Source organism: Henckelia pumila, unplaced genomic scaffold (assembly GCF_033568475.1).
Source record: "Henckelia pumila isolate YLH828 unplaced genomic scaffold, ASM3356847v2 CTG_38, whole genome shotgun sequence".
In the NCBI taxonomy this organism is placed as follows: Eukaryota; Viridiplantae; Streptophyta; class Magnoliopsida; order Lamiales; family Gesneriaceae; genus Henckelia; species Henckelia pumila.
Window position 1 is genome coordinate 922844 of NW_027331813.1, and position 25255 is coordinate 948098.

The 25255-nt window shown below is 40.3% G+C and overlaps 1 protein-coding gene across 1 annotated transcript; it reads right to left on the minus strand.

Moving 5' to 3' along the window:
• Positions 1-22923: 22923 nt before the first annotated feature.
• On the minus strand, positions 22924-24405 carry LOC140871070 (uncharacterized). The gene is made up of 4 exons (XM_073273513.1): positions 24217-24405; positions 23975-24168; positions 23315-23422; positions 22924-23185 (listed from the first exon to the last, which is right to left on the minus strand). Exons 1-4 carry the CDS (start codon positions 24403-24405, stop codon positions 22924-22926), a joined length of 753 nt encoding a protein of 250 aa, XP_073129614.1.
• Between the last annotated feature and the right edge of the window lie 850 nt (positions 24406-25255).

The following is a 25255-nucleotide window of genomic DNA, read 5'->3' on the forward strand; positions in this document are numbered from 1 at the left end:
GATATGATGTGCTCAGATGAAGTTGAGTACCAAGAGCTCGTTGCAGACTATGCAAAAATGAGATGTAAATCTAGGGTCTCGATCTGAAACGATAGATTTAGGCACACCATGAGATCTTACCACATCTCTGATATAGATCTAGGCCATCTGATCATGTCTGTAAGTCTTCTTGTACGAAATAAAAAAAAAAAAGCAGATTTGGTCAATCTTTCAATAATGACCCAAATAGCATCGCAATTTCTTGAGGATACGGGTAGCTTTGTGACGAAATCCATAGAAATGTGATTCCATTTCCATTCTGGAAAAGATAAACTGTGCAACAGACCGCCTGGTCTCATTCTTTCTGCTTTCACATATTGACAATTCAGACATCTGGATACAAATTCAGTCACATCTGCTTTCATCTGTTTCCACCAAAACTGGTTCTTCAGATCATTATACATCTTTCTGTCACCGGGATGAGTACTTATTAACTGCAATGTGCCTCTTTTAATATTTGCTGTCTGAATTCTGAAATATCTGGCACCACAATATAATTATTCACAAATAACATACCATCATCACTGACCTGTTATTCTGATTGATGTCCAGATCTGACTTTCTCTATTAAATTCTGAATATTCTGATCAGCTTTCTGTACTGCTTTGATCTTAACAAACAATTTTGGTTCAGCTTGAATAGAAAAAATTCTGATAGGCTGTATACCTATTCCAAATTATAAACCAAAAGTAAAACAATCCTCAATCAAATCAGACAATCCTATCGTAGATAATGATAAAGAACATATCTTTCTACTCAGAGCATCAGCAGCGGCATTAGATTTTCCCGGATAGTACTTGATTTCATAATCAAAATCTTTCAGCAAATCTAACCAACGTCTCTGTCGCATATTCAATTCAGATTGCGAAAACAAATACTTCTAGATTTTGTGATCAAAATAGATTGCAAACGTCTCACCGTATAAGTAATGACGCGAGATCTTCAAAGAAAATACGATAGCTACGAGTTCAAGATCATGAATAGGATATCTAGTCTCGTGTGGATTCAACGGTCTGGATGCATATGCTATCACGTGACCTCTCTACATAAGTACACATGCCAAACCTGAAACAACCCTATCCTCTATACTTAATTAAATAATAAAAGAAAATACGGATTTTTAAAAATATTTTGCAATGACTTGTTTGAAAATAAACAAACCACCATGTCACACGCAGCAATTCTAACAAAACAGAGTAAAAGTGATAAAAGAAAACCAAGTTGCGATAACCATAATCTTCAAAATAAAAGGCAACCCCACACGGTTGCAATAATAGCGATAACAAACTTCAAATCATAAAAATTCAAGCACAGGGAAACACATCCTGGCTAATACTGAAAGTACTCATAGACAAATCCTTTATTTCAAAACATAGTCTAATGCGGAACTAAAATAAAAACAGCGACGGTCATAGGGCCTTGCACCGCCAGCGTCCTCAACCTCGAGGACCTACCCCTCGGTCCCTAGGAACTCCTCCTTACCTGGTAAACAAACAAGCATAGTGAGTCTAATGACACAGCAAGTATAAACAGTGTAATAACAAGGGTTTAAAATAACTGCAGTAATACTCAAATTACGGTACATAATATACTTGAAACATAAGCTGTAAGAATGCGCATGCTACAAGGGAATGAGACAACATGTAAATGATGAACACACGCCAACTCACACTATGAAACTCTTGAACTTTCTTAACTTAACGGAAACTCATGCATGACTGAAAAATGAATGCAATAAGACGAGTCAAACTGATACTGAAAATGAAATTGTAAACTGTAAATTGTAAACTTAGATCCTTGAATTTTGACCCTCTGTTTTGATCAATCAATGGTTGCAGTGCACTATGCGGACAAGACGCCGAGATTCCTCCCGACGCGACTTACCCCTTTATCTGTCATTTGAAAGGGATCCCGAGATTTCTCCCGATCTCACACTACCCGTCTATTTTGGTAGGGATCCCGGGATGTCTCCCGATCACGATCTACCCGTATATGGTAAGTGAGTGAGGCATCCCCCACCCATAAATACCATTTCTTGTCACAATCAAATCACTTCGTTTAAAAAAATATGTTTTCCTTTTCCTTCTTTGACTCGGCTCAAAATACTTAGCATGCATGGTTAAATGCGATTTCCATTATAAACATTTTCTCGGCTCAATGGTGAGACCCAAAAATACAAGTATGCAACTTTAGGAAATGAGAATCAACAAAAAATTGTGGACATAGGGTGGGAGAGTGGCTGCCCCTAGGTGCTAAGACCCATACTTAACTCTATTGCTCACAACCAAGGCATAACCCGAGCAATCGCACCCAAAAGCCCATATCTCATTCTTACCTTAACCGAATCCGACTCCGCTCAAACCGACACCCTCAATACACTACCAACTACCCCTAGGATCAGATTGTATCCTCATTTGACAGCTCAAACAATGCATACACAACTCAACTTTGGACAGCCCCTTATTTCTTCCAAAAATTCTGCACCGACACCTCAACTTTAAAGACCCATAACTCATTGAATACTTAACCGAAACGAGCCCATTTTATACCGAAGCGACCACAACATCATAAACTAGACCTAGAAACAGCCCTAACCACGCCCAGACCTCGTTCAGTTCCTCCCCTTCCCCGAAACCACACTGCCCTGCCCATGGAGATCACACCTTACAACCCTTCTACTAGGAGGAAACCATCCCAAGCCCTTTTCCCTTGCCTCTAACTCCTTCCAAACAACCAAAAACACCTATAGACATGTCTTAGGACTTTCCACAAACACTTAGGCAGCCCTCAACCACACTCTAACTCCACATTTCGAAAATCACGTGATCATGCACCAAAATGCGTCAAACTCATTAATAATCAATCAAGACCAATGAAAATCATTAAAATTCTTCAAACTCACTTAAATTCCAGCCCTTACACATGCAAAATTTCGAGTTCTAAGGCACACAACTTCTGGAAAAATCGAAATTACATCAAACATTCAAAATACCTCATGCCTCCAATCACAAATCACCATACAACAACTTAAAACCCAAGCTAAAGCATAAATTCGAAAATCACACATGCAAATCTGAATTTTCAGAGGTAAAATCGAGCCCTACATGTTGAAAAATCACAATCATTTCAAAATTTAAGAAAAATCTAGGAGCAAGAACATAATAGCTAGCTTGAATGCCCAAGGAATGCTCATACTTTCCTTGCCTACCAAAAACCCAAGAAAATTGAAATGAGAGGGATGAAGGCTGGAAACACTTGACTAAATTCAAGAACAACCTCCCTAGGTGGTCCTTCGGTGACGGCTGTGGTGGCAGGAGGCGGCGGCGGCTGGAGCTTGGAGAAGGGGACGGCCGAAGGGAAGGGAAGAAGGAAAAGAGAGAGGGGGGGGGGATCAGCTCTTTTGATAGAAATGGGGCTAGGGTTTTCCAAAAATGTTTTAATTTGTGTTTAAAAGTTGAGTGTGTATTGTGTAGTGTGTACATGTGTGTGTAAGTAATTAAAAGTAGGTGTGAGTGTTGCTTTAAAAGTACAACTTTTGCCTACTAACTTACACTAATAAAACTCCTACGTTTAAAAACCCCAAATTAAAATATTAAATTGGGTTTTACTAATCCGAGTTTATGAAAATTCTAACTTTTGAAAAAAGTTAAAGAATAAGCCTAATATTGCAATATGGCAATAGTCGATTGTTTTCTGAAAGTTGTTATGTTCAGACCTGAAATGGCAGACGAGTGGAAATTCTTTAGTAAGGTTCTCGATCTAGAATTCCTTTGATTTCAGTGTTATCTATTACTAGTTTGTTACAGAGAGGTGCAGAGGGATTTTTGTTCTATGCATTTGATGTACTGAAATTTAGCCCAGCATTGGTTGATATATCAATGGTTATAGATTTTGAGGATGTGTTTCCGGAAGATGTTCCTGGATTGCCGCCTATTCGAGAGATCGAATTCAGCATTGACATAGTGCCAGGTACTCAACCTATTTCCAAAGCTCCTTATCGTATGGCACCTATTGAATTGAGAGAGTTGAAGGAGCAGCTTGAGGATTTGATTGCAAAGGGATACATTAGACCTAGTGTATCGCCTTGGGCTGCTCCTGTTCTGTTTGTTCGGAAGAAGGATGGTTCTATGTGGCTCTTCATTGACTACTGCCAACTGAATCAGGCTACAGTCAATAACAGGTATCCTTTACGCCGAATAGATGACTTTTTTGATCAGCTGCAGGGTTCTTCTGTCTATTCGAAGATTGATCTGAGGTCAGGTTATCATCAGCTGCGAGTGCGAGAGGAAGATGTTCCTAAGACCGCATTCAGAACGAGGTATGGTCATTTCGAGTTTATAGTCATGTCGTTCGGTTTGACTAACGGTCCAGCAATTTTTATGGGTTTGATGAACCGTATCTTTCAGCGTTATTTAGATGAGTTTGTTATTATCTTCATCGATGATATTCTTATCTACTCAAAGAACCATACTGACCACGCTGAGCATTTGAGGACCGTATTGCAGATTTTGCGAGTTGAACAGTTGTTTGCAAAGTTGTCTAAATGTGAATTCTGGTTGGATCGAGTTGTCTTTCTCGGTCATATTATTTCTGGAGATAAGATTTCTGTCGATCCCAGCAAGATTGAAGCGGTTATGAATTGGCCTAGACCGACATCAGTACCTGAGATCCGAAGCTTTATGGGTTTAGCCGGTTATTATCGCAGATTCATCGAGGGTTTCTCTTCTATTGCCAAGCCTATTACCCAGCTGACTCAGAAGAATGCACCTTTTATCTGGACTGCGGATTGTGAGGCTAGCTTTGTTGATCTGAAGAGGAGACTGACCAGTGCTCCGATTCTTTCTATTCCGAAAGGTACTGAAGGTTTCACAGTTTATTGTGATGCTTCTAACCGAGGCTTGGGTTGTGTTCTTATGCAGCATAAGCATGTGATAGCGTATGAATCGAGGCAGCTGAAGCCGCATGAGACTCTTTATTCGGTTCATGATCTTGAACTAGCTGCGATCATTTTTGCTCCGAAGATCTGGCGTCACTATCTTTATGGTGAGTCTTTCGAGATCTTTTCTGATCATAAGAGTCTTAAATACTTTTTTTCACAGGCAGACCTGAATATGAGACAGAGAAGATGGTTAGATCTGTTGAAGGATTTCGATTGCAAAATCAAGTATTATCCCGGAAAGTCGAATGCAGTTGCAGATGCCTTGAGCCGAAAGCTTTGTTCTCTATCTCTTTATACTATTGGTGTTTCTCAGTTGATCGATGATTGTTGTACTTCTGGTTTAGTGTTCGAAACAGATAGAGAGACTATCAGAGTGTTTTTTATTCAAGCCGAGCCGGAGTTGTTTATTGCGATCAAAGAAGCACGGAAGTCTGATCCGAGCATTCAGGTTTCAGTGGAGAAAGTCATCGGGGCATCAGTCTGAATTCCAGGTTAGAGATGAAGTTTTGTTTGTGAATAACCGTATTGTTGTGCCTGATATTTCGGAGTTGAGACAGCGTATTCTCCGAGAGGCTCATTGCAGTCGGTTCAGTGTTAATCCTGCAGGTCGTAAGATGTACAACGATCTGAAGAACCAGTTATGGTGGAAGAAAATGAAGAGCGATGTTGGGAGGTTTGTATCGCGATGTTTGAACTGTCAGCAAGTGTAAGAAGAGCGGAAGCGACTTGGTGGTCTGTTGCACAGTCTATCTTTTTCTGAATGGAAATGGGATCACATTTCTATGGATTTCGTCACGAAGCTACCGCGATTTGTTTGAGGATGCGATGCTATTTGGGTAGTGATCGGCCGATTGACGAAGTCTGCATGTTTTATTCCGTACAGGATGACGTATCGTCACGATCAGATGGCTGAGTTGTATGTTAGCAATGTTCTGAGATTGCATGGGGTGCCGAAGTCGATCGTTTCAGACCGAGACCCTAGATTCACTTCGCACTTCTGACACACTCTTCAGGAGGCACTTGATATTCGATTGCACCTGAGTACAGCTTATCATCCTCAGACCAACGGACAGTCAGAGCGCACTATCCAGACGTTAGAGAATATGCTGCGAGCGGTAGTGCTAGACTTTGGCACTAGTTGTCAAGACTCTTTGCCTCTCGTCGAGTTTTCTTACAACAACAACTTCCAAGCGAGTATCGGTATGGCGCCTTTTGGAGCATCGTACGGTAAGAAATGCCGATCTTCGTTGTTTTGGGATGATTTGTCCGAGTCACCTAATTTGGGACCGGATATGCTTAGAAATATGGCAGAGCAAGTTAAGATCATTCAGTCTAGAATGAAGTCAGCTCAAGATAGACAGGCAAAGTATGCGAATTTCAGACGTTGACCTCTGAGTTTCGAGCAGGGAGACCATGTATTCCTTAAGATTTCTCCTTTCACAGGTACTGTCAGATTTGGCAAGAGAGGGAAGTTATCTCCGAGATTCATCGGACCGTACAAGATTCTCGATAAGATAGGCGATCTTGCCTACAGACTTGCACTTCCTCCGTCTTTATCGGGTATTCACGACGTTTTTCACGTCTTTATGCTGCGAAAGTATCATCCAGATCCTTCAAATATTATTCAGTCTGACGAATCCAAGTTAGACGAGACTCTAAGCTATTTTGAACGACCAATTCAGATCCTTGATCGGAAGGAGAAGCAACTCTGAACCAAGTTGATTCTGTTGGTGAAAGTGCAGTGGAGCCATCACGGGGTCAAGTAAGCGACTTAGGAGACAGAATCTGACATGAGACAGCGATTTCCGGAGTTATTCGGATGACGTGAGTTCTTCTTACTGTCTTTAGTTCTTTATTCTATCTTATGAGTTGTGATTCGTATTGATTTCGAGGAAGAAATCTCTTTTTAGAGGGGGAGAATTGTAACACCCCATTTTTATCTTAAATAAGTTTATTTAATCAGATATTTCAGAGTTCTCGAGCCGAATTATTTTTGATCAGTGTCTATTTCGCAAATTTTGGAAATTTTAGGGACTAAAACGCAAATATTGAAATTGTTATTATATCTAGCATGGGTTGACTAGTTCAACCACTCCATCTCCTTCCCCAAATCGTTACCCTCCATTGAATCCAATTCATTGAGCTTCCAAGCTTTCTGATTTCAAACTGAGCTCGATCCGGCCGTCGGAAATTATTTCTGAAGGCAGATTAGCGATCACTGCAGAAAGAGCTCCGTTATATCGTAAGTTTTTCTACGATCAGATACGTTATTTTTTTTGGATGTTGTTAGAATCGTTTGAGATTCGAGTATGTTGTTCTTGACAGAGTTCTGATCGTTTATTATCTGTTGGTTTTGAAATAGAGCGACATTCGGAATTGTTTTGATTTTTGGAAGCCTTGTTAAAAAATTTGGAGTTTGAGATTGACGGGTTTGCTTTATTGTTGTTGTTTTGGGCATTGATATGAGTTGATATCGATATTGAAATGTTGTCTGCGTTTCCGGTTTGTTCAGTTTATAGCTGTTATGCCGTCAGATTGAGTTTCGAGATTTCAAACCGTTTTGAGTTGTTGAAGTTGATCGTGGTTATTGATCATTTATTTGTATCTGAACAGTTTCGTTTGGAGTTTTCAAGCCCGGAGTTAACAGTTGTTGTTTGTCAAGAGTTGGACGAAGATCGGAAAAGAGTTTTCCTTGAGCCGTTGATTATTATTTAGGTTGCATAGTTGTTGATACAATCTTTTGTTGTAGCTTTTCCAGAGTTGGAACTACTTGCCTTGAAAGGTAAAAGCATTCATCGTGGTTCTCGAGTTTCCCTTAAAATCACATTCTTGCGTCAATACTTGTTCTAGCATGTGGAACTTGTACTTTGCTTATTGATTGAGCTTTTGTTATGTGGCTTATGTTTTATGTTTTGTTAAGCATTCATCTTGAGCCAACTTTGATTTCAGCGGGCAGAACAGCCCTTTTTGTTTGGACGTTTTGGGGGCTATGTTGCGAGTGGCTTGGGTTGTAGAAGGAGTAGCTTGAGGATTTGATTGCAAAGGGATACATTAGACCTAGTGTATCGCCTTGGGGTGCTCCTGTTCTTTTTGTTCGGAAAAAGGATGGTTTTATGTGGCTCTTCATTGACTACTGCCAACTGAATCAGGCTACAGTCAATAACAGGTATCCTTTACCCGGAGTTAACAGTTGTTGATCGTCAAGAGTTGGACGAAGATCGGTAAAGAGTTTTCCTTGAGCCGTTGATTATTGTTTAGGTTGCATAGTTGTTGATACAATCTTTTGTTGTAGCTTTTCCAGAGTTGGAACTACTTGCCTTGAAAGGTAAAAGCATTCATCGTTAGCGGTATAGCATACTCGGGACAGTTGGTTCTCGAGTTTCCCTTAAAATCACATTCTTGCGTCAATACTTGTTCTAGCATGTGGAACTTGTACTTTGCTTATTGATTGAGCTTTTGTTATGTGGCTTATGTTTTATGTTTTGTTATGCATTCATCTTGAGCCAACTTTGATTTCAGCGGGCAGAACAACCCTTTTTGTTTAGACGTTTTGGGGGCTATGTTGCGAGTGGCTTGGGTTGTAGAAGGAGCAGCTTGAGGATTTGATTGCAAAGGGATACATTAGACCTAGTGTATCGCCTTGGGGTGCTCCTGTTCTGTTTGTTCGGAAGAAGGATGGTTCTATGTGGCTCTTCATTGACTACTGCCAACTGAATCAGGCTACAGTCAATAACAGGTATCCTTTACCCCGAATAGATGAACTTTTTGATCAGCTGCAGGGTTCTTCTGTCTATTCGAAGATTGATCTGAGGTCAGGTTATCATCAGCTGCGAGTGCGAGAGGAAGATGTTCCTAAGACCGCATTCAGAACGAGGTATGGTCATTTCGAGTTTATAGTCATGTCGTTCGGTTTGACTAACGGTCCAACAATTTTTATGGGTTTGATGAACCGTATCTTTCAGCGTTATTTAGATGAGTTTGTTATTATCTTCATCGATGATATTCTTATCTACTCAAAGAACCATACTGACCATGCTGAGCATTTGAGGACCGTATTGCAGATTTTGCGAGTTGAACAGTTGTTTGCAAAGTTGTCTAAATGTGAATTCTGGTTGGATCGAGTTGTATTTCTTGGTCATATTATTTTTGGAGATGGAATTTCTGTCGATCCCAGCAAGATTGAAGCGGTTATGAATTGGCCTAGACCGACATCAGTACCTGAGATCCGAAGCTTTATGGGTTTAGCTGGTTATTATCGCAGATTCATCGAGGGTTTCTCTTCTATTGCCAAGCCGATTACCCAGCTGACTCAGAAGAATGCACCTTTTATCTGGACTGCGGATTGTGAGGCTAGCTTTGTTGATCTGAAGAGGAGACTGACCAGTGCTCCGATTCTTTCTATTCCAAAAGGTACTGAAGGTTTCACAGTCTATTGTGATGCTTCTAACCGAGGCTTGGGTTGTGTTCTTATGCAGCATAAGCATGTGATAGCGTATGAATCGAGGCAGCTGAAGCCGCACGAGACTCGTTATCCGGTTCATGATCTTGAACTAGCTGCGATCATTTTCGCTCTAAAGATCTGGCGTCACTATCTTTATGGTGAGTCTTTCGAGATCTTTTCTGATCATAAGAGTCTTAAATACTTGTTTTCACAGGCAGAATTGAATATGAGACAGAGAAGATGGTTAGATCTGTTGAAGGATTTCGATTGCAAAATCAAGTATTATCCCGAAAAGTCGAATGCAGTTGCAGATGCCTTGAGCCAAAAGCTTTGTTCTTTATCTCTTTCTACTATTGGTGTTTCTCAGTTGATCGATGATTGTTGCACTTCTGGTTTCGTGTTTGAAACAGATAGAGAGACTATCAGAGTGTTTTCTATTCAAGCCGAGCCGGAGTTGTTTATTGCGATCAAAGAAGCACGGAAGTCTGATCCGAGCATTCAGGTTTCAGTGGAGAAATTCAGATCGGGGCATCAGTCTGAATTCCAGGTTAGAGATGAAGTTTTGTTTGTGAATAATCGTATTGTTGTGCCTGATATTTCGGAGTTGAGACAGTGTATTCTCCGAGAGGCTCATTGCAGTCGGTTCAGTGTTCATCCTGGAGGTCGTAAGATGTACAACGATCTGAGGAACCAGTTATGGTGGAAGAAAATGAAGAGCAATTTTGGGAGGTTTGTATCGCGATGTTTGAACTGTCAGCAAGTGTAAGAAGATCGGAAGCGACCTGGTGGTCTGTTGCACAGTCTATCTGTTTCTGAATGGAAATGGGATCACATTTCTATGGATTTCATCACGAAGCTACCGCGATTTGTTTGAGGATGCGATTCTATTTGGGTAGTGATCGACCGATTGACGAAGTCTGCATTTTTTATTCCGTACAGGATGACGTATCGTCACGATCAGATGGCTGAGTTGTATGTTAGCAATGTTTTGAGATTGCATGGGGTGCCGAAGTCGATTGTTTCAGACCGAGACCCTAGATTCACTTCGCACTTTTGGCACAGTCTTCAGGAGGCACTTGATACTCGATTGCACCTGAGTACAGCTTATCATCCTCAGACCAACGGACAGTCAGAGCGGACTATCCAGACGTTAGAGAATATGCTTCGAGCGGTAGTGCTAGACTTTGGCACTAGTTGTCAAGACTCTTTGCCTCTCGTCGAGTTTTCTTACAACAACAACTTCCAAGCGAGTATCGGTATGGCGCCTTTTGAAGCATTGTATGGTAAGAAATGCCGATCTCGTTGTTTTGGGATGATTTGTCCGAGTCACCTAATTTGGGATTGGATATGCTTAGAAATATGGCAGAGCAAGTTAAGATCATTCAGTCTAGAATGAAGTCAGCTCAAGATAGACAGGCGAAGTATGCGAATGTCAGACGTAGACCTCTGAGTTTCGAGCAGGGAGACTGTGTATTCCTTAAGATTTCTCCTTTCAGAGGTACTGTCAGATTTGGCAAGAGAGGGAAGTTATCTCCGAGATTCATCGGACCGTATAAGATTCTCGAGAAGATAGGCGATCTTGCCTACAGACTTGCACTTCCTCCGTTTTTATCGGGTATTCATGACGTTTTTCACGTCTTTATGCTGCGAAAGTATCATCCAGATCCTTCAAATATTATTCAGCCTGACGAAGCCGAGTTAGACGAGACTCTGAGCTATTTTGAACGACCAATTCAGATCCTTGATCGAAAGGAGAAGCAACTCAGAACCAAGTTGATTCCGTTGGTGAAAGTGCAGTGGAGCCATCACGGGGTCGAGGAAGCGACTTGGGAGACAGAATCTGACATGAGACAGCGATTTCCGGAGTTATTCGGATGACGTGAGTTCTTCTTACTGTCTTTAGTTCTTTATTCTATCTTATGAGTTGTGATTCATATTGATTTCGAGGACGAAATCTCTTCTTAGGGGAGAGAATTGTAACGCCCCATTTTCATCTTAAATAAGTTTATTTGAGTTAATCAGAGATTTCGGAGTTCTCGAGCCTACTTATTTTTTATCAGTGTCTATTTTGCAAATTTTGGAAATTTCAGGGACTAAAATGCAAATATTGAAATTGTTATTATATCTAGCATGTGTTGACTAGTTCAACCACTCCATCTCCTTCCCCAAATCGTTACCCTCCATTGAATCCAATTCATTGAGCTTCCAAGCTTTCTGATTTCAGTCTGAGCTCGATCCGGCCGTCGGAAATTATTTCTGAAGGCAGATTAGCGATCACTGCAGCAAGAGCTCCGTTATATCGTAAGTTTTTCTACGATCAGATACGTTCTTTTTTTTGGATGTTGTTAGAATCATTTGAGATTCGAGTATGTTGTTCTTGGCAGAGTTCTGATCGTTTATTATCTGTCGATTTTGAAATAGAGCGACGTTCGGAATTGTTTTGATTTTTGGAAGCCTTGTTAAAAAAATTGGAGTTTGGGATTGATGGGTTTGCTTTATTGTTGTTGTTTTGGGCATTGATATGAGTTGATATCGATATTGAAATGTTGTCTGCGTTTCCGGTTTGTTCAGTTTATAGTCGTTATGCCGTCAGATTGAGTTTCGAGATTTCGAACCATTTTGAGTTGTTGAACTTGGCTTGTAAGTTGATCGTGGTTATTGATGATTTATTTGTATCTGAACAGTTTTGTTTGGAGTTGTCAAGCCCGGAGTTAACAGCTGTTGATCGTCAAGAGTTGGAGAAAGATCGGTAAAGAGTTTTCCTTGAGCCGTTGATTATTGTTTAGGTTGCATAGTTGTTGATACAATATTTTGTTGTAGCTTTTCCAAAGTTGGAACTACTTGCCTTGAAAGGTAAAAGCATTCATCGTTAGCGGGATAGCATACTCGGGACAGTTGGTTCTCGAGTTTCCCTTAAAATCACATTCTTGCGTCAATACTTGTTCTAGCATATGGAACTTGTACTTTGCTTATTGATTGAGCTTTTGTTATGTGGCTTATGTTTTATGTTTTGTTATGCATTCAACTTGAGCCAACTTTGATTTCAGCGGGCAGAACAGCCCTTTTTGTTTAGACGTTTTGGGGGCTATGTTGCGAGTGGCTTGGGTTGTAGAAGTTCACCTAGTGTCAGCATACTCTTCATAGTCGCACCAAAGTCTAGGGGATTGAGATACGTGACACCACCTCGATTGGGAGAGTCGGTGAGTCGTTACGTGGTCTCATCCTCGGGATCCCGAAAGCACAGCAGTAATCCCTTGTTTATTAGAATTGATATCCCGATTTAAACACATACATTTCATTACGTTGATATTGATTACGTTGTTGCCTTGAAAGCATGTTTGTTGTTGTATTACTTGTTATGTTGCTTTTACTGGGATTATCATTCTCACCGGTTTATTCGGTTGTTGCTTTGTTTTGTATGTGTACTTGGCAACAGGCGGGGCAGGATCGAGTCAACGAAAACCTGGTTAACAGCAAGAGGGAGAGTTAGTAGTGGGACTCGGTTTAGAAGTCGAATCAGCATGTTTATCTAGTTTAAGATTGAAGCATGTTAAAACTCGAACTTGTTATGTTTGTTATTCGAATTTGTTTTGTATTTGGATTGTAATCTAGAATCGAAGCATGTTGACGTTGTATCGATTTAGATCTTTGTTTATCTTAGGATTTATGAAAGCATGTTTGATTTTGAGTATTCTCTACACCCTGTTTTAGTATTTGTAATTGAATGCACGTCAGAAGATCTTTGTTTGTTAGCCTGAGCATTCTGCCCAGGCCTTCCGCGCGTGAGCGACGTGGTGCCTCACGCGTGGCCTCGGTTTTGTTGGCTCGCGCGCGTGCGAGCCCTCGGTTGGGCTCGGGTTGAGAAGCCCGCGCGCGCGAGATGGTTATCTCACGCGAGCGCGAGGCGTTCCTTTCAAAAAAAAAAAAAAAAACTTTTGACTTGCTTTTAATCTTGGGTTCTGGTTTGATTATTTGTTGTTTAATCCGAGATTAGTTTTTTAGAACCGAGGTCTCACAAATGCAAACACTCTCTTGCCCCTAGCGTAAGCCAGTAGAAACCCTAGCACAAGCTAGTAAGAACAAAATACAATAAACGTGAATGAATCCAACTAACTATCTCCTCTCTATTTATTCCTCCTTATGAATCTTAATATAAGAGCTTGGGCCTCTTTTGGGCCTGCTTGGTCTATTGGGCCTAACATAAACATAGCGTTCATGCATCACCCGTCGGCCCAACCGTTTGCTCCTCTTCATGCCCGGTTTCATAATCATCAATATAATCATCAATGGTGTCATCACCTGTGAAACGACCAAATTTTCTAAAATAATATATGCGAAAATTTATTTATTTTTTATCCTAAGTAAAATAGATGTACATACATGCCCATACATATATGCACAACAATAAACAGATTTAAAAATAACTTAAATAAAATGCAACATTTTATACTTAAATATCTGAGTCAAACTTAAATAAAATACTGTCAAAACAATTAACTTAAAATTTTGCATGTAATAAATTACTTAATAAAAATAGTATTAAAATTCGCCACTGAAATGACTTAAAAGAAATAAATAAATAACAGGGTTTAAAAATTCTTAAAAATATTCATATTGACTCAAACGACGGCTGCGGGGGATCACTGCCTGTCTGCTCATACGTCCTTGCCGCCGGTAGGTACTACATCTTCCTCTACGTACTCACCTGCACCATATAAGTGTAGTGAGCCTAGAGGCCCAACATGCTAACATAACAAGGATTTAAAATAATTTAAATCACAGAAATACTAATACATAACATATACATGAATGGGCATGCTTAAAAATCATGAATCATAACTTAAAATCTTACTTAAACTTGATCTTAAATATAATCATATAATACATACATAAAAATTGTTGAGCATAACATTTTTCTAATATCGCATGGTCATATCCATAGTGTAACCTTAAACTTAAAAGGTTCGACTGATCAGTCTCTTAAAACCAACGTACGCGACGGTGACGAATCACCTCTTGCTGGTAGTAAACTACCCTTAACATGTGGGGACTTGTCCCCCTTAAATTGTCACACTACTTCAACCTCCAACATAAAAATTATTTTCTAGCTCAACCTTAAACATTAAATCATGCCATAAAATTATTTCATGAATGCATGTACTTAAATAAAATGTGTGTCCTTCCTATATTTTTAATTTAATTTTTATACTAACATATAAATACTAAAATAACATTCATGCATAAAATAATTAAATATATAATTAGGACACATGCAATTTCTCATGGTTTGTGCTGAACTGCTGGCCCTAACACTCAAGCACATTTTTTTAAATTCTGGCCCATTAACACTGAGACTGGCCCATTAACATACTTAAGTCCATTATCACATTTCTAAGCCCAATAAATCAATTAAAGCCCATTAGCACATACTTGGCCCAATAACAACTTAATCTGGCCCAATGGGCCCAAAAGCTCTAAGACTGGCCCAATTACTTCCATGGGCTCCCAAGCCCATAAAAATTATCGGGCTAACTTAATTTAACTTAATTAGCCCAATAAAAATTAAATTCAACTTAAATAATTAAATGAAACCCAATTAAATTTTTGGATTTAATTAGGCCCATTTAACACTTAATTAAACTTAAAACTTAAAAATAAAAATACCCGAGCCCGACTCACTTAACCCGAACCCGGACCCGGACCCAACTAACATAACCCATGACTTTCCAGACCTGACCCAGACCCAACAACCCGACCCGAATCCACCCTAAACACTAACCCGATCCCCCCCCTTACCCATCTTCCCCTCGGCCGTGAGCAGCAGGCCTTCATGGCCTGCTGCCGGCCAGCTCCGACCGGAGCGCCGCCGCCCAGACGTATCCCACGTCTGGGCGGTCCTAACCCACCATGGCTCAGCCCGAGCCATGGTCCCTGCCTCAAACCCGAAGCCCTCTTCCACTGAACCCTAAACTGCACTCCCTCAATCCCAAGTCTGAACCAGCCTCCCCTCAGCCCATTCACGCCTCAACCTAGCCATCACACATGAACCTAGGGACCCTAAGGCACCCCCTGCAACCTCTGACCAGCAGCCATGCACACCCATAACAAGAAAAATGTGAGTATGTTAAGAAACCAAAGAACCATGTGCAAATAATCGTAAAAACCGATCCTCTCTTGAAAGTCTCATTGAAAAATCTGATGTCTACACACTCACACGTATAATCACTGATATGGTGTAAAAATAAGAGAAAGAAACATGCCTTGCACCGTGGAATGAAAATAAGAAGACGTAGATGACGATTTCGGGATGACGGGGCGATGACAACCAACTTGGAGCTTCAAAAACTGTTCAACAATGGAGGCTTGGAGCTAAAACCGACTGAAGAAGATGAAGGAGAGGTGGGGTTGGCGGTTGGGAGCTTTGAGCATAGGATTTTTGGGGTAGGTTTAGGGTAATTAGAATAAAATAAGGTTTAGGATAATTAAAATATTAATAAGGGTTTTTAAATATAAAATATATAACTTAAAACTCTACATAATAAGTAAAAATCTGATAACTAACTTAAAATCCCGAAATAAAATTTTTAGGGAATTTTAAAGGTAATTAAAAGTCAATATTTTGGCTAAATTTGGATAAAAACGGACTCCTAAAAATATATAAAATTAAATACTGATAATTTTGAGGACTAAAAACTCAAATTAATATTTTTGGGCTCTTAAAAGGCTCATGAAATAAATTGGATAAAAGTTGTCATCTCGTCCGTCTACGGTCCCGTCTACGCGATAAAATAATTAAATTTCCATAAATTATGAAAAATCTCTAATTATGGGTTAAATGCTTGAAAATCATTTAAATCATGCACAAATAATTCCCATAAATATTTAACCCATAATCTAAAATTTTAAATAAATAAATTTCCTAATTATGCATGCGAATTTACGTATTAAAAACACCGGGTGTTACAATTCTCCCCCCCTTAAATGGGATTTCGTCCTCGAAATTAAAGTACTTACCCGAACAACTTCGGGTAGCGAGTCCTCATGTCTGCCTCGGTCTCCCAGGTAGCTTCCTCCTCCGAGTGATTCAGCCATTGGACTCTGACCATCGGTATGACCCGCGACCGTCCATCACAACTTAATATTGATGGGTCATCTTGACATGTCACAATAAACGGCGTCATATTATTGGGCCCTTATTGGACATGAGGTAAAAACGTGGAGGTTTCTTTGGAAGCAATTGGGTTCTACCTTTTGAAAATTATGGTTGGCTGATATTATTCGGGACCATAGTTTGTCAATTGGACTCCATGTTCCCACTAAGAAAAACAGTTTCCCTTTTTCACTAGAGGGTAGTGAAATCGTTAAAATAGTGGGAGTGAGATTCATAAAATAAATTTCGCCTATTTTATGTCTTAGTAAATTAATTAAACAATCACTGATAATTGTCTGTTTTTTTTCAGTATTTTATTAAGATAAATTCGCGCAATTCACTATTCTCTATTCTCGAACAAAATAAACTGACTGGAGCAAACTATACGGAATGGTTCCGTAAGTTGAAGATTGTCTTGACCTCGGAGAAGATGCTCTACGTGTTAGAAAAATCTCCTCCGAAGGAAGCACCAGCTGACATAAGTCCGGAAGAGTTGGCCAAACTTGATACATGGTGGGACCATGATATCAAGGCCAAATGCTATATGCAAGCCTCGATGTCTGATGAACTCCAGAGGCGATTTGAGGACACCGTGCATGCTGCTGACATTCACGTACAATTCAAGGAACTTTTTGGGGCTCAATAGAGAGCTGAAAGGTTCGCTACTGTAAAAGAGCTAATGACGTGTCGCATGCGTGAAGGGGCTTCGGTCCGTGATCATGGGGTACGAGTGATTTGGCTCATAAAGAAGTTGGTAACGCTTGATTTGGTGTTGGAGCATGAACTCAACGTGGACTTATTACTTCTCTCTCTTCCTTCTTCGTTTGACGGATTTGTGGTGAATTTCAATATGAACAAGATAGAGGCCTCCCTTGAAGAGATGGTCAATATGCTTGTAACATATGAAGCCACTTTAAAGAAGGATAAACCGGTTCTCTGAAAGAGTGGGTGCCCAGTGAGCCAACTTGTGGCTAAGGGCTTTGATGACTCTTTGTATAAACAATCTTTTGTTTAATATAATTTACACTTTTATTAATGGCAATGACTTTATCTTTCTTCATATTGTTATATTGTGATATACTATTGTTGTTTTGATAAAGACCTTGAATATACTATAGTGTATGTAAGATGTGGTAGAACATGGGGATGTCTATCATGAAACACATCTTATAGTCACTGTATATTCTAAACTGTTCCTAGTCGATTGAGCCGTCAGATAATAAGGATAAGGATCGCTCGAGTGTGAGACTAGCATTTGCGATGCAGAGTACCACGTTTCATTGGTAGGGAACATAGAGATGTTCGAAGCATGCAAATGGATATTCATATGATGAATGATCGAACTACCCTATCCGGACTTTCCAAGTGGTTATCACTTATCGAGTGGATATAGTCCGCAGTTTTGGTTGTACACCATTAGTCCTTACTACTTGAGACATCATTGAGACTCTATATGCTAGTACTGTGCTTTGACTCGTTTACCGACTCTATTGGGGTCATCAGGTGTCGGGATTGGGTACAGTTACAACACATGTAGGAGTCGATGCTTTGTTGTCAAGGATTCACCACATACTTGCGAGTGTGGATATCCTATGCGATCTGAGGAGATATTAGTGTGACGAATCTCTGGCCAGAGTACATGATGTGATTTAAGAAATGGTTTCTTAGTAGCACATGCGATGTCACTATTTGATCTTCAAGATGCATTGCATAGTTATCGAATCTCGAGCAACTCTCGATATACCAATGGTTGTTGATTCGATCGGGATATATGGATGAAGGGACCGTACTGTACGCTAACCAAAATCTACTGGTTCTTGTAGGCACTATCAGTGATACCTAGGGAATCATGGGGCGATGTTGCTAGGCGCTCATACCATGATTCGATGGGCAAGTCGGAAATTGTTGTTCCGAGTCACAAGGAGTTGTGAGCCCACGGCTAGCTGTATCCCTGAACCATTGAGGGTCACACAGTGTAATGGATTTTTAATCCCCGTTGAGATAGTTAAATTTAAAGAGTTAAATTTAATGAACGAAGAAGTTGGACTTCTTATTTAAGAGTAGAGGAGTGAGATTTCCTAAAATGACATAGTGATGGGCATTTTTGGAAATCACTGAATTCGGATTCAGAAAAATTTATCTTGACTTTAAAGGTGCAGAAATGGTTTCTGTGCACATTGGTAAAATTGGTTTATCAATCGGAGTCACGATGAATTTTATATTAATTTCTGAACATGCGGGCTTTGCTTGTCGGGCCTGAACTTATGACTAATGGGCCCTAAGCTGTTAGTGGCCTACATTATAAATAAGTTATTGCAGTACAGAAATTACACATAACAAGGCACAAAATTTTCGAAAACCCTAAGCTATTTTTCTTAAAGTGGCCGACCCCTCTCCCCTCTGCTCGAGAAAATCCAGCCTGTGATTTTGAATTACAGTCTGGTTTAACGGATCAAATTCGTTAATCTCTTCGTAGAAAACTTCTGATAGATTTTCTAGTGCAATATATCAGAGGGATTAAATCTCTATTCGTGGACCTGATAGAAGAACTGTTCGTCCATCGGTTCCAGGGAGATACAACAAGAGCAGAGAAATCTGTTGGTGTCCAGAATCTCGATTCGAGATTAAAGGTAAAAATTATATAATCGTTATTTGAATTTTTACACACACAATTTAATCGTAAAGATGTGATACCCAATATGGAATCGTTCCATATAATAAAAATTTTAAACTTCCGCTGCACCGGGTATCAATCTTGTTTGATCTGAACGCCGCGTTCTCCAAGATTCTCTTGGTGGGCTCCTCTTCCCCTGCTAAGAAGGGACCAAGTACAAAGGGTAAGAAACGTTCTGCCCCACCCAAGAAAACCGGACCCGAGAAGAAGAACAAGACAAAGGCTTCAAACATGGACAAGTCCAAGGATGTTTGCCATCACTGCAGGAAACCCGGTCATTGGAAACGTAACTGCAAGGAATATGTAGAGCAGTTGCGAACTGCGAAGGGTATGTTCTATATTGAAATAAACTTTTCACTTAATACTACTTCTTGGGTATTGGATACCGGATGTGGATCTCACATTTGCAATGATTTGCAGGTTATGACAAGAAGTCGCAAGCTTAGAATGGGTGAGACCCAGCTGAGGCTCGGAAATGGTTCTAGAGTTGAAGCCAAAGCTGTAGGAGACGTTTATTTAATTTTGCAGAACGATTTTAAGTTACTTTTGAGAGATGTTTTATTTGTTCCAGATTTGATTAAAAATATTATTTCTGTTTCTATGCTTGATAGAGATGGTTATTCTTGCAATTTTGTGAATGGGATTTGCAATATTTACAAGAATGAATGTTTGATTGGAAATGGACAACTTGAAAACGATCTATATAACTTAAAATTAAAAGACGTTCCAATAAATTATGTTGATAAACCGGTAACAACGAACAAAAGGAAAATCGATAGTCAAAACCCGGCAAACCTTTGGCATGCTAGGCTAGGTCATATTTCCTCAAGGAGGATGAACAAGCTAGTGGGAGAGGGCATGTTTGATATGTCTGATATTAACTCTCTACCTACTTGTGAGTCCTGCCTGAAAGGAAAAATGACTAAATCTCCTTTTAAAGGGAAACCTGAGCGTAGTCAAAATCTGTTGGATTTGATCCATACAGATGTTTGTGGTCCATTTAGAATTGGTACTCAATTTGGCCACACCTACTTCATTACCTTTACTGATGATTATTCAAGGTATGGGTATTTATATTTAATGAAATATAAGTCTAAAGCATTTGAAAAGTTCAAAGAATTCAAGGCTGAAGTAGAAAACAAGCTAGGTAAAAGTATTAAAGCACTTCGATCGGATTGAGGTGGAGAATACTTAAGTACCGAGTTTTTGGACTATCTGAAAGAGAATGGGATTCTCTCTCAGTGGACTCCTCCTATGACACCTCAGCTGAATGGTGTATCAGAGCGTCGTAATCGAACTTTGTTGGACATGGTTCGATCCATGATGAGCTTCACTGAGCTTCCACCTTCGTTTTGGGGCTATGCGCTTGAAACGGCGGTATTGTTGTTGAACAACGTTCACACCAAAGCAGTGGACAAAACACCATACGAGTTATGGAATGGCAAAGCTCCTAAGTATTCGTACTTGAGGATTTGGGGATTTCCTGCTTACGTGAAGCAGACAGTGGGAGATAAGTTGGATAGTCGATCCACCTTATGTTATTTTGTAGGGTATCCGAAGAATTCAATCGGATATTATTTCTATCATCCTGCTGAAACAAAGGTGTTTGTTTCAAGGAATGCCACCTTCTTGGAGAAGGAGTTCTTATTGGATAAGAAAGGCAAGATGATGGAACTCGAAGAAATTCGAGAAGAACCCGAAATACAAAATTGGAGCTATCAGATCCGAGAGGACTTCTAGACCTCCTATTCGATATGGTCTTCTTCTTGAAGGGGATCAAGATGAATCCGATGTTGGATGTGATCCAAGAAACTTCAAGGAAGCAATTTCTGATGCGGATTCAAATTTATGGCTTGAAGCTATGCAGTCGGAAATAGATTCGATGCATACAAACCAAGTTTGGTCTTTAGTAGATCCTCCCGATGGAATTATTCCAATAGGGTGTAAATGGATCTACAAGAGAAAGCTTGGGCCTGATGGTAAGGTATTGACCTACAAGGCACGATTGGTGGCGAAAGGTTATACTCAAAGACAAGGAGTTGACTATGATGAAACCTTTTCACCAGTTGCAATGTTCAAGTCCATAAGAATCCTTATTGCCATAGCTGCTTGGTATGACTATGAGATATGGCAAATGGATGTGAAGACTGCATTTCTTAATGGAAACATTAAGGAAGAGATCTATATGACGCAGCCTGAGGGATACACATCCATGGGAAGCGAGCATAAGGTATGCAAGCTTCAGAGATCAATCTATGGTCTCAAACAGGAATCAAGAAGTTGGAACCAGAAATTTGATGAAATAATAAAGGATTTTGGTTTCATCAAGAACCCGGAGGAACCATGCGTGTACAAGAAAGTAGTTAAGGATGCTGTGACATTCTTAGTACTTTATGTTGATGACATCCTACTCATTGAGAATGACGTAGGGATGTTGCAGTCAACAAAGATATGGTTATCAGGTAGATTCTCGATGAAGGATTTGGGTGAGGCATCCTATATTCTAGGGATACAGATCTATAGAGATAGATCTAAGAGAAGATAGGACTCACTCAAGCAACCTACATCGACACCATATTGAAACGGTTTTCAATGGATGGGTCCAAGAGAGGACATCTACCTATGTGTCATGGAGTTTCTCTATCCAAGTCTATGTGTCCCAAGACTGATGAAGAGATAGATAAAATGACACATGTACCATATGCGTCAGCCATAGGTAGTATCATGTATGGGATGATATCTACCAGACCAGATGTAGCATTTGCTCTGAGTGTCACGAGCAGATATCAAGCTAATCCCGGTCAAATGCATTGGAAAGCCGTGAAGGACATTCTTAAGTACTTACGAAGGACTAAGAATATGTTCATGGTATATGGAGGAAGAGAACTAAAATTGGAAGGCTATACCGACTCTAGCTTCCAAAGTGACGTGGATGACTCGAAGTCAACCTCTGGATTTGTGTTCATGCTCAATGGCGGTGCTGTCTCTTGGAAGAGTTCCAAGCAGGACACCACAGCGGATTCCACCACTGAGGCAGAATACATTGCAGCATCAGCTGTTGCTAAAGAGGCCGTTTGGATGAGGAATTTCGTCCAAGAGTTGGGCGTTATTCCTGAAGTTGTTGGTCCAGTCCCGGTGCACTGTGACAACACGGGTGCCGTTGCTCAGGCAAAGGAACCAAGGTCTCATCAAAGATCCAAACGCGCGCGCTCTATGGCTTCGAATTGTCCAATTTTCTGCGACAAAACCTGTGGAAAAGTAAAACCATATCAACTCTCAAGTTACGCAAAAATAATAAAGTAAAAACTAAGATAAAATGACAAAAGAAATGAATGAAACAGAGGTGCAAAGACGAGAAAAATAAAAATTTGGGTTGCCTCCCAAAAAGCGCTTGGTTTATAGTCGTCAGCCCGACTAGATGCTATGAGTTAATCAATCTGTGGCGGATCATCGAGTGTGAGATCATGCGCATCCTCTCCCTCATTCTCTTGGACCCCTTCAAAGTAATGCTTCAGGCGTTGGCCATTCACCTTAAATATTTTCGACGTTTCCAAGCACTTTATCTCTACTGCACCATGAGGAAAAACATTAGTGATAACAAACGGGCCAATCCATCTAGAACGCAACTTACCTGGGAATAATCGAAGTCGTGAGTGATATAACAAAACTTTTTGACCGGCTTAAAAGACCCTTCTAGAAATCATCTTGTCATGGAAAGTCTTTGTCTTTTCCTTATAAATCTTTGAGCTCGCATATGCATCATTGCGTATCTCTTCTAGTTCTTGCAACTGCAGCTTCCTATGCGCTCCACTCTCATCCATCCGCATGTTGAAATTTTTAATAGCCCAGTAGGCTCGATGCTCCAATTCGACAGGCAGATGGCATGGTTTCCCAAAAATCAACCTATATGGGGACATCCCAATCGGTGTCTTGAACGCGGTTCTGTATGCCCACAGTGCATCATCCAAACGCAAACTCTAGTCTTTCCTAGTAGGATTCACTGTCTTCTCCAAAACGGATTTGATTTCTTGATTTGAGACCTCGGCTTGGTCATTCGATTGCGGGTGATACGCAGTGGAGAGTTTGTGCGTCACATGATATCTCTTCAATAAACTAGCCACAGTCCGGTTGCAGAAGTGCGTTCCTCTATCACTAATGAGGGCTCTTGGGATTCCAAACCTAGAGAAAATATTATGTTGAATGAAATCTGCAAACACTTTCGAATTGTCAGTACGGGTGGCCTTGGCTTCCACCCATTTCGAGACATAATCCATAGCAAGTAATATATAAATAAATCCGTACGAACTAGGAAAAGGACCCATGAAGTCGATACCCCATACATCAAAGATTTCACATATTAAAATGGGTTGTTGAGGCATCTCCTTACGCTGGGATATATTACCTATCTTTTGGCATTGAGCACATGACTTACAAAACATGTAAGCGTCTCGAAATATGGATGGCCAGAAAAATCCACAGTCCAATATCTTCCTAGCTGTTCTTTTTGCTCCAAAATGGCCACCACAAGCATATGAGTGACAAAATGTGAGAATTGGGATTACCTCGCTTGCAGATACACATCGTCGTATGACTTGATCAGCGCAGTGCTTCCACAAGTATGGATCATCCCACACATAATATTTAGCATCACTTCGGACCTTATCTTTTTGTGCCTTAGAGAATTCAGACGGAAATCCATTAGTAACTAAATAATTCACAATATTTGCGTACCATGGTAATTCCGTGCTGACTGAGAATAACTGCTCATCGGGAAATTCTTCTCGCAACTTCAGCTCTTCTTCAACATGAACTAGGCGACTCAAATGGTCAGCCACTCGATTTTTGGTTCCTCTCTTATCCTTAATCTCCACATCAAATTCGCTCAGCAGTAGTATCCATCGTATCAGTCTTGGTTTTGCCTCCTTCTTTGCCATCAGAAAACGAAGAGCTGCATGATCAGAATAAACAATAACTTTAGCACCAAGTAAATATGAACGAAATTTCTGTAAAGCAAAAACTAATGCTAAAAGCTCCTTTTCAGTAGTGGAGTAGTTTCGTTGGCCATCGTTCAGAATGCGCGAAGCGTAGTAAATAGCGTGCGATGCTTTCCCAACTTTTTGTCCCAATACCGCTCCTACGGCATAATCACTGGCGTCACACATGATTTCAAATGGCTTGGTTCAATCCGGTGGTTGGATGATTGGCGCTAAAGTCAATGAGTCCTTGAGTTTATCAAAAGCAGTTTTGCATGACTCATTGAATTCAAACGACACATCCTTCTGCAGCAGATTGCACATAGGAGATGCAATCTTGGCAAAATCCTGAATATACCTCCTGTAAAAACCTGCATGGCCAAGAAAAGAGCGCACCTCCCGCACACTTACGGGGTAAGGTAGAGACTGAATAATATCAATTTTTGCTTTATCTACCTTTATCCCCTTAGATGAGACGACATGACCCAACACTATACCTTGCCCAACCATAAAATGACATTTTTCAGAATTAAGAACCAGGTTGGTTTCGACACACCTCTTAAGAACTAGAGCAAGATTAGACAGACAATCTTCAAATGAGTCACCATAGACAGTAAAATCATCCATGAAGACTTCTAATATGTGCTCTACAAAATAAAAAAATATACTAACCATACACCGTTGGAAAGTAGCCGGTGCATTGCATAGTCCAAAGGGCATGCGGCGGTATGCAAAAGTTCCGAATGGGCATGTGAATGTCGTTTTCTCCTGATCTTCCGGTGCAATTGCAATCTGAAAATAACCAGAATAACCATCAAGAAAACAATAGTAAGGATGACATGCTAACCTCTCAATCATTTGATCAATAAAGGGGAGAGGGAAGTGGTCCTTTCGGGTTCCTGCATTAAGCTTCCTATAATCAATACAAACCCTCCACCCATTTTGAATGCGGGTGGGAACCAATTCGTCGTCCTTATTTTTCACCACTGTAATTCCAGTTTTCTTGGGTACCACCTGTACCGGACTGACCCACTGACTG

What these genes read in the sequence shown, in the direction of transcription:
- LOC140871070 (XM_073273513.1), bottom strand. Translation starts at nt 24,405, where the DNA reads ATGTGTGACGCCAGTGATTATGCCGTAGGAGCGGTATTGGGACAAAAA. An exon ending in GTCAGCACGGAATTACCATG is followed by an intron (nt 23,423 to 23,974) that starts GTACGCAAATAT and finishes TATTTTCTCTAG; the next exon opens with GTTTGGAATCCCAAGAGCCC. An exon ending in ACGCACAAACTCTCCACTGC is followed by an intron (nt 23,186 to 23,314) that starts GTATCACCCGCA and finishes GTGGGCATACAG; the next exon opens with AACCGCGTTCAAGACACCGA.